We start from the raw sequence: 15,522 nt of genomic DNA on the forward strand, positions 1-15,522 counted from the left end.
TTGAAAAATGTGTTGACATTTTTCCAAAATGGAACGCTCTGATTTCATCCAGTGTTCTTGAAAGAGTTTCATGCATTCAGCATTCTCGGCAATCGTCAGGCGTAAATAAAAGTAACAAGGACCCGGTGGAGCGTGAACGCCTGGCGAATTAGCTTGTAAACCTCCAGACGATATCGTTAGGGTCCACGTCAATACACGGACGGTATTTTTGTCGATAAGATCGCAGGAAAAGGTATGGTGTAGGAGGTAAACCGTTTATGGCTAGAATCAAGTTTCAAAGAACAGCCTATTTTCGACCTCTTTCGTTTGAGACAAGCTGGAGTTTTTACAAGCTCTTATTTGATTTGGTTGGTCGTTAAGATGTAATAAAAGAATCTTATTACTTTTTCTAAAGAACACGTCATCTCTATCACTTTAAATGACCAATTAGTGAAGTATCTTGTAAAAACTCCAGCTTATCCCTTTCGTTTGGCTCACTTTCCTTATTCACTAATCTTGTTGAGGGAAATTTTATCTTTTTACACGCATGTGTCAAATACATGTCGGGGGTTCCATCGAAAAATCGGTCTAGGAAATTCTACCCCAACTAGAAAAAAGACATTTACGTTTTGTAGCTGATTCGCTTCCATAACAATATTCTGTGGTGCGAATAGATTTTCTGTGAACATAGTGTTTTGTCAATAATTTTGAAAAAGTGAAAAATTGATATATTTTTTAGTGATCGCCATGGAAAAATAAAAACATAAAAACAGAGAAGTGAGCAATTTTTTTTAGCTTTTTAGGGATTTTCACCTCCAAGTAAGGGATTCCGGGAGATAAAAGTCGAGTTTCTAGTTATTGGGTGACTTTTTGGATGAGAAAATCCCATCTAGTTTGACCTTAAGACGTCCAAATTTTTGGACCTACCTGGAGGTCCTATAAATTAACTTGTGTTCATCCGTCCGTCCGTCTGTCCGTCTGTCCGTTCGTCCGTCCGTCTGTTACCAACTTTTCTCGGGATTGAATCATAGGAATTTTTTGATTTTTGGTACAAAGGTGCAAAATGGTAGTGGCCAAAATGTGACGGATGAGCCCGATTTTCGAAAAAAAACGGGTTTTTTGAACTTTGTGAAAAATTGTATCGTAAGTGATTTTGTTCATGAAAGTAGGGTACCATCATAGTTAAAAGAGGCTCAAGTAGATTTTTGCAAAAAAAATTTGTTGGCTCAAAAAACGCATGTTTATCTATAAGAATCATTAATTAATAAAAGTATACATCAGTGTTCTTAGTCAGATAACTCAATTTTTTTTTATGAGATAGATGTTTTTTTTGCTCACAAAGTCTTTAATATGAAGGAATATTTCAAGAGCATGCACGTTTTTTATAAGAAACAAAGGACTAATTTTAATAAATCGTCACTATTTGTGTTCTGAATGATTGTTTAATGGTCACGTCACGTAGATATCAATTATATATGTGTTAAATGCATAACCAGGTAGGTCCATAAAAGTATCACTTGTTAATTTAAGATGTACAAATACGAAAGGTCATGTCGGATGTCATTTCCTTGAAAGTGCATGTTTCAAATAAAGGAAGGTTTAAATTTTACATCTGTAAAGCAGCCAATAAAATAAATAAGTGACGATATTTTAAGCAAATTGAAGATATATGTGTGCAAAATAACAAAGGGTTTATTATAATTTTTACGTTATTTCATGGGAAATACTATTAATTCTACGATGTAACCAAATTTTCAGCATCTTGAATATTTGTGTTGGAAATCCTGGCTTATAAAACTTTTTCTTCTACAGCATCGTCTTGTTGATCTTTTTTCGCGATTAACTCATGAACATGCTGTGTGTACTGGTCTTGTGTGTTGCCGGCGGGTAAATATCTGGAAACGACGTAAGTTCCACCTGTTCCTTTAGCAACACCGCAACCCAATTTAGTTGAAGAATCCCAAACTAATTGTGTGAAATGACCAATATCTCCACCGTTTGACTTGCCGGTTTCATAATTGTAGTTCTTGATTTCGTCGTACCTAGATCAAATCAAAGAATGTTTTCATGGCAACTGTTTTTAGCATTGTGTTTCAAGGGGCTAAATCCTTTAAAATACCACAAATTTAGAAAGATTACGGATCACTCAATATTCAATGTAGAGGAATTCGTAGGTTTTCCGCAGCCTATTGTTAAAATCTTTAAAAGTCATAGACAATATTCAGGAAACAAAAATCACCAATATGTATCATCTGGGTTTATGCTAAAAAATGTTGATGCAAATTATATCCCCGGGAAAAAGAATTACGGAAATCTGAAATCGCTAGCAAACATCAAAACACGCAGAGAAAGTGTTCAAATACGTATATCTACTATTATTATTATATAGATGAGAATCCTTCTCGAATTATTGAGTTTTATTAATCTTAGTAATCTTACCAAGAAGTAACAGCGTTAGTAGAGGCTCCACTTGCTGAAGACGACCAATAAAGGTTTTCACCAACTCCAGTTTCGTAGCCATTATATGTTCGAAAGTCGTCGTGTTTCCACTGCTTGAATTCCAGGAGATATTCTGCGTAGGTTTGAGCACGTTTCGCGAGGTCCATGTCATAAGTCATTGAGGATGTGTCTCTGTGGAGTGCTCGTTTTGCATTGTGAGCTGCCAAGCAAGTTGCTTTTATGATAAACAAGAAAATAAGAATAACTGTAGCTTAACAAACATTTAAAGGGAGATAACAGTAGTAAAATTTAAACATTGCGCGAAACACGTGTCATTATATAAAGAGAACAATTAAAATCACGTGTCCAAAACAAACTTGTAAAACAATTGAACATTCACAATTAGTGATATTTGGTTTCTTTCTTCTTTTGTCTTGTAACTTCTTTACTATAATATTTTGTTCATTTATAGCCACTCCAACGAGATTAATTTTTTTACCAGCGTTCAGGAATTCACTGAAAGTCATACCTTTGATGCTTTCCATCTCTGAGCTTGAAATTTTCGGTTCAGCTGTCACATAAGCTGTGAAAAGTAATAGTATAAAAAGTATTGAATATTTATCCCATTTTTTGAGCTAAGTCTAACTGGTCTACATTGAGTCTTAACGATAATGAATGTTCTCAAAACAACTACCTTGCAGCAAAGCATGATGGTTAAATTTTATTTTTTTAAATTTATAAAAAGTCTAAAAAGAGGTTCTACTACTAATATATTGATTTCGATTATATCTTACCAGGAGCTGGGTCTGGTGAGCAATCACCACATGTTTTCCGACACCAATCCGTCTTCACAAAACTGTGACTTTCGCAATATTGACGCAAAGAAGTTGGACAATTTGAATATTTATCCTTGCAGCCTAAAGAAGAAATTACGATTATAATTTCAACTCTTTGTAAACAAAAGAAATCAATCTCCAATCCCAAAATAATTCCAGACATTTTAGACTCAGCGTTTGGACTGGTGATAACATTTTGAAACCCATGGAAAGCAAGACTTAGCCTCACTTTCAATCACTTCCTTGTCGTCAAAGGAAATATCAAAACTACTCACTCAAACCATCTTGGTACATTTCTTCATCATATTGTGGAGCTCCTTCGGGCACCGGTCCATCGTAACCTTGAACAATAAAGTTTTTCTTATTTATTTTTTGACCTTCTTCGTGTTGAAGTACAAGACAAGAGTTGTATATGACATTGGTCCGTCCTAATCTACCGAGCGATACTCTATATGTTGAATACAAAAAATACAAAATACAAAAATATTTGAAAAGACTCACTTGGACCATCATGGTACATTTCTTCATCATATTGTGCATCTTCTTCGGGCATTGGTTCATCGTAACCTTGATTGAACAAAAATGTTTTGTTATTTATTTATTTTTTGCCTTTGACTTCCTCGAGCTGAAGTACGAGACAAGGGTTATATTGCCATTATCCCCGTCTTATGTTTCTGCCAGAAAGGTGCAATTGTGAAAGTCAAAGGTGGGGGGCTTCCGAGGGTACAAAATACCAGAATACCGGTCATTTTCTAATCCTTCACTGAAATACCAGTATATATCTCTGTAAATACCGCTACCGGCAGGCATCTTAAATACTGGAATACCGGTAATTTTTCTACTCATAACCGGAATACCGGAATACCGGACTCTGAAGCACTCCCTCAAAGGGCATTCTTGTTCAAAAGTCAGTTTGCTTCCGGGTTTTTTCAAATTTTTAGCAAAAAAAGGGGGATTATTGAATAGGATAATGGGCTTCATAATATAATGCTTCATAAGGGAAAAGACAAAAATCATAATCACTCACTTATCTCCTTATGGTCTTTTTGTGGACCTTTGATGTGATAACCTTGAAAAATATTAAAGTGACGATGTATTACAAAGCTCGCAACGTTTCTTAATTCATCTAACATTAACAGTTTCATTTTCAAGAAATATATTTCACTGAAAAGGTCCAACGGTTCAATTTAGATGGTTTGGAAAGTCAATTTAGATCTCACCTTGAGTGTATGCGATCGAAGCAATCAACGAAAAGATAAAGATCTGCATCGTGAGTCCTTTGAATATTCGAAAATATCCTTGTCCTTTTGACTACGACAGGACAGTTATGCTTTTTGCATTCATCTTATGTGCTTTTATATTCATAATTTTGACACGTCTTATGGAAAAGGATGAAAGATTTCACGTAGTGATTGATGCATTATCGTTAGTTGCTAACTAGTTTTATGATTGTATGTCAAAAATGGCACTTTTCTCGTCAAGTGCATGGGAGGAGGGAAGCTTTTCCTTTATTGTAATGACACAAGCGACCTTTTTCTATCTTGAAAATTTGATTTACAGGCTTTTGACAATAAATATACCAGAAAGATAATCGTGAAAGGTGACTGTAAAAGGTGGAGCAAAACATTTTACTCAAAAAGTGATCATCCACAATCGATGAAGTTTACTGACCCGTCGTATGGTTTCAAAATTAGCTCTGTCACGCACCGGCACATTAACACAGAACATAAAAATCTTTGGAAGCCTTTGGACGCTCTTAGGTTTTTTTACTTTTCAAATGTTCTTTAACGTGTCTTCTTATTTACACCATTTTGTGAATATTTTAGTCTATTTTCCTATGAAATTGGATGTTTTAGAGAAAGTAAAGGATATTTTGGCCATCGAAGCCTTATGTTTTTATATAGTTTGTTGTTATCAAAAAAACATGTACAATGTATGCAATTTACGTCAGTCTGAAGGTGACACTGAGCAGTGGCATAAATTTTCATAACACGCTAATTAATTTGTTCAAGTGCGTTTTTGTATATAATCAAATAAATTCACCGCTTGATAAAAAAAGATTTATCCAAAGAATTGGCCCTGCTGTGAACCAATCACCAATAATACCGGCTGCACAAAAAGCGAATTTTCAGATTAAACGGATGGGTTTGTCCTAAGGAAGCCGGGCTAGATGGGACACGTGTTGTTTGGCCTTGGGAAAATTCAGTGTTTAGGTGTTATAAGTTATTCTCAGCGAAAAACACCGAGTTAACATCGCAGTTTGGCTTTCCTTGACGTACTTTGCATTGAGTCTCAAGCCCGAAGGGCTAGAGGCGAGAATGCTGGATGGGAAATGAAACCACTTATTTCCCATCCAGAACGCCCGCGCGTAGTTTTTACGCAAACGCCAGATTGAAACTAAAATCTATCGCTAGATTTCAAAAAATGTAGTCCTCCAAAACAAAGGAACTGCTAGATACAATTCGTCGTCATGATTACGGCACGTTCTATGCGCGTTTTGGATGTGAAATAAGTGGCTTCAATTTCTCTTGCTTGAGATGGCTTAAAGTTTCGTCTCTAGCCCTTCGGGCTTGAAACTCAATGGTCGTTTGATATTTAGCCTGTGACGTTGGGTTATAAGAATGTTTTTACTATTCAAAATTTAACAGGTGTAGAATATATGTCATCATCTTTTCAAGGTGATATGAATTAAATATTAGTTTTCATGTCTAGATTTGTAGTACTACATTCACTATCGTCTGATGATTAAACCAATATTTGGCTCTTTCAGAAAATGTTCGTACATGGGGGGGGGGGCATAGGATATATTGTTCGGGGGTAGCGGAAATTCATCAAAATTTGTCTTGTCTGGGGGGTAAATTTGTTATATCCTCTACCCCCACATTCAAATTTTTTCTGGAAAAGCCCATTCTATGAATGAATCTTTTGTCTATTTTCAAGTTGTGATTTCATTAACTCAGGCTTCATACAAGAGCTATATCGATGAGACCTTTGAAAATTGTTATGTGTCGATTGTCATTTGATCATAACGCTAAGAGCAGAACTTTTTTAACAAAACGACTCATCAACAATTTTTATTTACGTGAATTATGATTTGCCATTTGGGCGTGAAAGTGCTATTGAGTTCTCTCATTGCTAAAGATTAAGGAAATTCATTACGTCGGTATAAAACTTGATAATAATCTCATCAGTAGGCGTTTTGAAGAAAATAAGACGATGATAATAACATGGGGATTATTTGACATGGCTTTGGATTTGTACATGTTAATATGATTTGCTAATAGGGTATTACCTCCCCCTACACGTACAATTATACAACTTTAATCAGTAGATATAGCACAGGCCAAAACAGAATGAAAACGACTACTTGATTCTGTAAAGCTAATTAATGTACATGTTTTTTATAAGAATATTCAAAATTGTTGAAGCCTTCGAATGATCTTTAACTTCTATTTCAAGCCTAAGAATGTTCTTAATAGGCTCTAACTTTCCCGATTTTGTGAGTAAATAATGTGCCATTTCCTAAGGAATAGCGTATCTTATAGTCTGCAAAAGGCCTTTAAATGTTCTTAACTTGCTCTTTATATGGGCCTTTATATGGGTCAAGATAAACATTTACAAGAATTTTTGTCATGGGATTGGTCGTTAACTATTCAAACAAAAACTTTTATTATATTTTTCTAAAAAACGCGTCATCTCTTTTGTTTTGAATAACCAATTATGTGAGCATCTTATAAAAACTTCAACTCAACTGGTTTATATTTTGGCCATGGAAGCCTTATTGTTCTTAGTTTGTTCTTATTATCATTATTCAACCCATATGGAGCTTAGAAGATACCCCGAATTTTGTCAGAACCTAACATTATTATCTTTAAAAGGGGTCATCACACTGTTGATTGTATAAAATTGAAATATCGTTGTACTAAATGGTATAGATAAACAAAAGAGCAAAGATGGCGACTGTAAAGGGTAAAAGGACAATACCTGGGTAGTGAAGGCGTTCTTTCTTTTGATTGTGAGCTTTGGACGGAAACCCTGAAATTAAAAAGGAAAAAATCGGTTTATACAAGAAAACGCTCCAGCAGAATTTGCTACTGACCTTTGACCTACCCAGTAGAGTTCAAACCGAAAGCAAACCCATTTAAAGTAATCTACTTCATCCATTTGATTAAAACAAACTGTTCTCTATTTATTTAGTTCTGACAGCAAGTACAGGCCAGTGAATGTCAGATTTCTTTTTCGACAACGTTACACGATTCAACTGAAAAAATAATTTAAAACAAAAATGATTGCAAAAAATAATATGCCCCATTATCATTACAACATTACCGTGGCTGATGGTTATCAATCCAACCAGTAGAAGTAGAATCGTCTGCATTTTGATCACTTTTTTGCAGCACCTCTGAAACTAAGATGATCTAAACAGCTAGTGGTAGACTGTAATGTACATTCAGTTGATTATATACTAAAAGAGGCTGACAGGAACAAAGTAAATAATGTAATAGGGTTCTGATTCTCTATTTTCTTTCATTGCAAAGGCGTCAGCCAATTAGGCCTACTTAAGGATTAAATCACACTGATTTTCCTGTCTTGCTTAAATCTTTAAAATCTAAGCAGATTAATCCTATTTGCAAATATACAATAAAAGGTTTCTTAAGATGGCATTATAAATACAGCAAAGTAGGACTATAGACAAATTGAGTTAATTGGTTTTGCTTGTATAATTGACATACTAAGATTTCATACCATACACATATTTTTATAAGGACAAACTATATAAGAACATAAGGCTTCAATGGTCAAATTTTTAAGAACAAGTTAAGAACATTTTAAAGCTTCGTAGACCCTAAAACATTCAATTTGTTAGGAAAATGGACAAAAATACTCAAATAATGTTGAAAATAAGAACCTGTTAAGAACATTTTTAGGCTTAAAACTCAGAAAGTTAAGAACATCCAAAGGCTTCAAGAATTTTAGATGTTCTTATAAAATAAGTACGTACGCTATCCACCGTTTTTTGAATATCTAATACACGGTTTTGAGTAAAGGTGACAACGAATAAAGACTTGTTCGACAATACTTGTTTTGAGTTGTTCCCTGGAAACGACTAAACAGCGTCAAAAAAACGGAAGTCCATTTTGCACGTAACTACTTTGAAAAGTTTTTATATAATTCATTAAATAAAATGTGTAAATAATACAGAAATGAGATCAATATATATTAAAAAATAAAAGACTTCTGGGTCAAATGAAAAAAAAAACAATGAATAAATAAACTCCCACAAGAAAAATCCCTGCCCGATAGATCAAAAATACAATTTGAACTTTAATCTTTATCCTATATTCTACCAATAAATGATCAATAACTTGAAAATAACACAATGATTCCATGTTAGATTTACCAATAATCACCAAAGTTTCTACAAAACTGCATCCACATCGGAGACAATTCCTGGTTGAGGCTTCAATTCGTGGACATGCTTCAAATACGCTCCACGGTAGTTTCCAGCTGGTCTATATCTCGAAACGAGGTAAGTTCCACCTGTTCCTCTAGCAACACCACAGCCCAATATAGTTGAAGAATCCCAAACTAATTGTGTGAAATGACCAATAACTCCACCGTTTGACTTGCCAGTTCCAAAATTGTAATTCTTGATTTCATTGTACCTGAGCAAAATCAAAATAAAGATTAGATTGTTTATTCAACAGTTTGCCAAATGTGTGATTTGTTTAATACGATGTCAAATATTATTTATTTTTCTACGCTTGTTTCGCCTTAAAAATACTTTTACCATACTGCTTCATATTGAAATTATTTTGCGCCACACCTTTGTAAATGCTCCTTTTATTGAAAATGTTCCATCACACACTTTTTACCACACTTTTCACATTGAAAATATTTTTCCCCGCTCTTTACATTGAAAATGTTTTACCACACATTTCTCATTGGAAATGTTTATAATATTCCTCACATTGAAAATGTTTTACCACATTCTTCACATTAAAATATTTTACCACACTCTTCACTTTGAAAATATTTTACCACATTCTTCACATTGAAAATGTTTTACCACATTCTTCACATTGAAAATGTTTTACCCCATTCTTCACGTTGAAAATGTTTTACCACACTCTTCACATTGAAAATATTTTACCCCATTCTCCACATTGAAAATGTTTTACCTTTTTCTTCACAATGAATATGTTTTACCACATTCTTCACTTTGAAAATGTTTTACCACATTCTTCACTTTGAAAATCTTTTACCCCATTCTTCACTTTGAAAATGTTTTACCTTTTTCTTCACAATGAAAATGTTTTACCACATTCTTCACTTTGAAAATGTTTTACCACATTCTTCACTTTGGAAATGTTTTACCAAACACTTCACTTTGAAAATATTTTACCCCGCTCTTTACATTGAAAATGCTTTACCACACATTTCTCATTGGAAATGTTTATAATATTCCTCACATTGAAAATGTTTTACCACACATTTCTCATTGGAAATGTTTATAATATTCCTCACATTGAAAATGTTTTACCACATTCTTCACATTAAAATATTTCACCAAACTCTTCACTTTGAAAATATTTTACCCCACTCTTCACGTTGAAAATGTTTTACCACACTCTTCACATTGAAAATGTTTTACCCCATTCTTCACATTGAAAATGTTTTACCTTTTTCTTCACAATGAAAATGTTCTACCCCATTCTTCACATTGAAAATGTTTTACCTTTTTCTTCACAATGAAAATGTTTTACCACATTCTTCACTTTGAAAATGTTTTACCACATTCTTCACTTTGAAAATCTTTTACCCCATTCTTCACTTTGAAAATGTTTTACCTTTTTCTTCACAATGAAAATGTTTTACCACACTCTTCACTTTGAAAAACACTTTGAAATTGTTACCCCATTCTTCACTTTGAAAATGTTTTACCTTTTTCTTCACAATGAAAATGTTTTACCACACTCTTCACATTGAAAATGTTTTACCCCACTCTTCACATTTAAAATGTTTTACCACACTCTTCACTTTGAAAATGTTTTACGACACTCTTCACATTGAAAATGTTTTACCCCACTCTTCACATTGAAAATGTTTTACGACACTCTTCACTTTGAAAATGTTTTACCACATTCTTCCCATTTGAAATGTATTACCACACTCTTCACATTGAAAATGTTTTACGACACTCTTCACATTGAAAATGTTTTACGACACTCTTCACTTTGAAAATGTTTTACCACACTCTTCACTTTGATATTTTTTTAACCACACTCTTCACTTTGAAAATACTTTACGACACTCTTCACATTGAAAATGTTTTACGATACTCTTCACTTTGAAAATGTTTTACCACACTCTTCACTTTGAAATTTTTTTAACCACACTCTTCACTTTGAAAATCTTTTACCCCATTCTTCACTTTGAAAATGTTTTACCTTTTTCTTCACAATGAAAATGTTTTACCACATTCTTCACTTTGAAAATGTTTTACCACATTCTTAACTTTGAAAATGTTTTACCCCATTCTTCACTTTGAAAATGTTTTACCTTTTTCTTCACAATGAAAATGTTTTACCACACTCTTCACTTGAAAATGTTTACGCCCACTTCTTCACATTGAAAATGTTTTACGACACTCTTCACTTTGAAAATGTTTTACACACATCTTCACATTGAAAATGTTTTTACCCCACTCTTCACATTGAAATGTTTTACGACACTCTTCAAAAATTTGGAAAATTTTTTACGACACTCTTCACTTGAAAATGTACAAAATTGAAATGTTTAACACACTCTTCACTTTGAAAATGTTTACCAACATACATTGAAATGTTTACCACACTCTTCACATTGAAAATGTTTTACGACACTCTTCACATTGAAAATGTTTTACGATACTCTTCACTTTGAAAATGTTTTACCACACTCTTCACTTTGAAATTTTTTTAACCACACTCTTCACTTTGAAAATACTTTACCACATTCTTCACATTTGAAATGTATTACCACACTCTTCACATTGAAAATGTTTTACGACACTCCTTCACTTTGAAAATGTTTTACCACACTCTTCACTTTGAAAATGTTTTACCACATTCTTCACTTTGAAAATGTTTTACCCCATTCTTCACGTTGAAAATGTTTTACCACACTCTTCACATTGAAAATGTTTTTAACACTCCTTACATCGAAAATGTTTAACCACACTCTTCACTTTGAAAATCTTTTACTACCTTCATTGAAAAGGTTCTAAAACACTAATCACACTGAAAATGCCTTACCAAACTCCTCGCACTGAACTTTACGCCGCACTTTTTACATTGTAAATGTTTTAACACAGCCTTAAAATAAAACACCAATAATACGGTTGGTAATAAAAAAATAAATAAAAAATAACCCAACACAATAAACTATCAAAGTTTAATGGTATAAATACTGCTACAGACATAGGGAAGAGTAAATTTCTTACCATGCATTAACACCATGAGTTGAAGATTTAAAGGCTGAAGATGACCAGAAGAGATTTTCACCAACACCTCCTTTATAACCATGTTTTCTGTAAGGGTCATGCTTCCATTGTTTATTCTCCAGCATATATTCAGCATAAGTTTGAGCACGTTTCGCGAGGTCCATGTCATATGTCATCGGTGGTGTATCTTTGTGGAGTGCTCTTTTCGCATTATGAGCTGCCAAGCAAATTTCTAATAAAAAAAAATAATTTATTAGCAGGGTTTGAAAAGATATATTTTTGAGCTTTTGAATGAGAATATCTTTGCTTACTGTTTCTTTAAAACATTTATATTTATATTTGTCTATTGTGTAACGTGCTAGCGCCTTCTCTAAGGTCCCGAATAAAGGTCCATACTCGGACCCCCTTTTATTCGGGCACCCTAATTCGGGACCTTAGAGTACTAAACGCCCCCCTCTCGTTTGATAATTTTTCTAGCTTTTTCCAACCTCCTAGCCATATAATTAGATATCTAACTCCTTCCGTTTATTAAGCACCCGAGAGAAACAGTGACAGAGATCTACATAATTCTACAGTATCCATCACATACGCTTTTTTTACCAAATTAAATGATGGGAGAAATAATTCCATTGAGCCACAGTGGTTTGGTTAGAGATTATTTCTTGTGTGATTGCATGAAAAATGTTTTTGCTGCTTATAATGGTTGAAATAATGTTATGACTACCCTTACTGACCTAGCCCGGATGGAGCGATTAAGTGGCCCGGTAATATCTGGCAGTTCTCAATTTTGAGCTTAAGATTTCAGTTATTTCTGGAAGGTAGAAATAGGATACAGCAATATTTTTATTTGAAGATGAGAGAAAGCAAATCTGCTATTCCTGTTTGTTTCCCATTCTTAATCATATATTAACTCCATATAGCTTTTTTGTTATTTTGGATATTTAACAGTTTCTTTCGATGGCGACCTCGCACTGGACTTATTGTCATAAAGAATTATTTAAGTAAAGTTCAGCGCAGGAGTAAACTTTATTCTATTAGAGTTCCCAATGAAAGATAACTCTGGTTTCCCGTTAAATGGTAAACATACCTTTAATTTTCAGCATTTCACGTCTGGAAAGTTTTGGTTGTGCAGTGACGTAAGCTGAAATTTCAAATGAGTGAGTAAGTTCGCATCAGTTCTTTCTTCACAGGTAAGTTGGGTACCTTGTGTCTCATTCGTGAGATTCCCCGAAAATTCCCTATCCATTTGGAATTCTTTTCTAATTTGTTTTCTGTGAAGAATATCAACATGGTGTTCAAATACAGCCAAATCAATTCATCGAGGAACACATCAAAGTATATTTACAAATCTTGTCTACAAATTGTTATCTATTGACTAATAGACCTTATCGGAGTTTTTCGATTCTTAAAAACAGCGATGCGTTATGGGATTGTTTCAGGGGTGTAACAATAGAATTCTCTCGAGAAATTCCTAAGAGATTTCTATTGCAGTGCCCCCGAAACAATCCCAAAATGCATCGCTGTTTTAGAAAAATGAAAAACTCCGATAAGATCTATTGTTTAAAACAATATAAGCCATTATCTATGTTTATTAAAGGCAACTACTTCTGTCTCACCTGGTGGCGGAGGAGTGGGTGCGGGTGTACAATCTTTGCAAGTTTTTCTACACCAACTGGTTTTGACGTAAGGATGAGCAGTACTGGTGCAATATCTCTTCAATCCGGTTGGACAATTCGAGTATTTGTCCTTGCATTCTAAACAAGAGAAAAGGAAGAATTTCTCGGTTAGCTTTGAGACGATTTCTCTGATGTGATGATCATTCTAAACACATTGGTTTTTTCTCATAGCATCACAGGCCCCGCATCACAGAAAAGTTTTTTCAGAATGTGTAAACAAAATGATCAAGTACATTAAAGGTAGCTTAGTTTGACGGGAAGAATTTCTGCAGAATCTAATTTTTGAAAATGCTCAAATATGTTTTACTTTGACTTATTTTTTAACAAATTTGGTTATTTTCTATATAAAGCTGAAATCTTACCTGAGCTGAGAACTTATACTGAGCTGAGAACTTATACTGAAAAGTGAGAACTCTACAAATTAATCAAAAATATATTTCAAAACCAAAAATTTATAAATCCATAACTCGGAGTTTCATGCTCTAAGCAATCATCAGATGTAACTAAAAAAATTAAAAAGCTGTGTGAAAACATATGTTACATGTTATATGCTACTCCTGGTTGGTTTTATCGAGCACTCTTTGAATATGATTTCACCTCATTTGATTGAACTCTACAAATTACAAAGATTAGTTCACAACAAAGTGAGCTTCCCTAATGTAATAATAAAAGAGGGCATGAAGAAGCACACATACTTTCCGCGCCACACACTGCAGCCAATGCAACCAAAAAAATGGCCAACAACAAATTCATTTTGTCTTCTTTAGTTCACTTACCTCCTTCGAGTTGGGTCACCAATGAACATCCTCATAAGAGATTTCAGTTGATAAACAGATTTCAAAAAAGTCGATGAAAAGATTAGAACAATGGGAACATTATTTCTATTCATGATATTCATGACTTAATGTGTTCTACGGAAATACCCCGGTTTTAGCCAATAGTGGCAAATTTGTATAAAATTTGCTACTATTGGCAAAAACCGGGGTCTTTCCGTAGAAAACATTACGTCATGAATATCAAGAATTGTTTTCACCAATTGTCCAGTTTTTTTTTTCATTTTGCATTCGAACCCATTGCCACTGAATTTTCAACATTTTCTCTGCTCCTTTTGTGGCTTTTTTAGATGGATTCCTAAAATAGCAACACTACAAACACCCTGAATTAGAGAGACAAAAGTACGAAATGCATACAAATATTATTGATAGAAATATCATTCACTTGAGAACGGACCGAGTCGGAAACATGTCGGTAAGAATCAAAATATAATAGCCGCATTATTTTTCACCGTTCAACAAATATATAATTTATAAATATCCCCCGTAAAAAAATTCATAGCTTAGTTTATTTGTCAATTTTAACAGGCTTGACCCACGTGTATATGTTTAAGCCTGGGAGACTCAAATTTTCACCCAGCAACTTAATCTGGGAGGCAAATATTTGCTCATTTTTTTCTTCATTTTTTTCTTCATTCTTTTCAACTTTTCATCGGCGGAAAAGCTTGAATGTCAAGAATAAACCTCAGATTCACCTTAAAGTTAAACCAACTCTTTAGTTTGTTTTTTTTACACGCCAAGCTACAATACCGTAGCGTAGACAAGGAAGAACGCAAAATGTGTTTAGGATTTGTTTAGCAGATTTTATGACACAGTAATTATCTTTTAATAATATGAATAGATTATTACTGTGACATAAATGTCGCTCTGCTAAACAAATTTTGCGACACCCCTGTCTATACTACTAAAAATGCCCCTAATAAGTAAGGTAGGTACAAGCCTGAGATAAAAAGTAATAACTAACTATTACAGAAGTTTGAAGCAAATTCTTGCCATTACCATACCCCTGTCTCAAGCCCTGGTAGAACTTCTTCCTAAAGTCGGGATAAACATTTTTCTATTGAAATCCCAATTGGGATAGAAATTCTATTGTTCCGAGCTAAACATAAATTGTTTCAGGGCGACTTTTTACATCTATTTTCCAATGGGGGTGAATTCAAAATAAAATTTCAATTTGGACTGAAACTGTAGAGTATTTTTTCAAACGGGGACCAAATTTTGGTCAAATCTTCCAGTGAGGTGGGGATTCCACCGGGTCTGTGGCACAGGGGTGT

At 33.9% G+C, this 15,522-nt stretch overlaps 2 protein-coding genes across 5 annotated transcripts; both read right to left on the bottom strand.

Moving 5' to 3' along the window:
• Positions 1-1,532: 1,532 nt before the first annotated feature.
• On the bottom strand, positions 1,533-7,706 carry LOC136823257 (uncharacterized). 4 transcript variants are annotated; one of them, XM_067079437.1, is made up of 9 exons: positions 7,584-7,706; positions 7,239-7,289; positions 4,282-4,323; positions 3,756-3,821; positions 3,530-3,595; positions 3,213-3,335; positions 2,948-3,001; positions 2,419-2,653; positions 1,533-2,021 (listed from the first exon to the last, which is right to left on the bottom strand). In XM_067079437.1, exons 1-9 carry the CDS (start codon positions 7,630-7,632, stop codon positions 1,769-1,771), a joined length of 939 nt encoding a protein of 312 aa, XP_066935538.1. In that variant the 5' UTR covers positions 7,633-7,706; the 3' UTR covers positions 1,533-1,768. The 4 variants fall into 4 exon arrangements, with proteins under 4 accessions (XP_066935538.1, XP_066935539.1, XP_066935540.1 ...); XM_067079438.1 differs by lacking the exons at positions 7,239-7,289; positions 7,584-7,706 and adding an exon at positions 4,475-4,580; XM_067079439.1 differs by lacking the exon at positions 3,530-3,595 and having other exon boundaries at positions 1,683-2,021; positions 7,584-7,705.
• A 693-nt stretch (positions 7,707-8,399) lies between these two features.
• Positions 8,400-14,221, bottom strand: LOC136823278 (Golgi-associated plant pathogenesis-related protein 1-like). Its single transcript, XM_067079460.1, has 5 exons — positions 14,111-14,221; positions 13,356-13,493; positions 12,827-12,880; positions 11,740-11,971; positions 8,400-8,920 (listed from the first exon to the last, which is right to left on the bottom strand). The coding sequence occupies exons 1-5, from the start codon at positions 14,166-14,168 to the stop codon at positions 8,674-8,676; spliced, it is 729 nt and encodes a 242-aa protein (XP_066935561.1). The 5' UTR covers positions 14,169-14,221; the 3' UTR covers positions 8,400-8,673.
• Between the last annotated feature and the right edge of the window lie 1,301 nt (positions 14,222-15,522).

Source organism: Clytia hemisphaerica, unplaced genomic scaffold (genome assembly GCF_902728285.1).
Source record: "Clytia hemisphaerica strain Z4C2 unplaced genomic scaffold, Clytia hemisphaerica genome assembly, whole genome shotgun sequence".
Lineage (NCBI taxonomy): Eukaryota > Metazoa > Cnidaria > Hydrozoa > Leptothecata > Clytiidae > Clytia > Clytia hemisphaerica.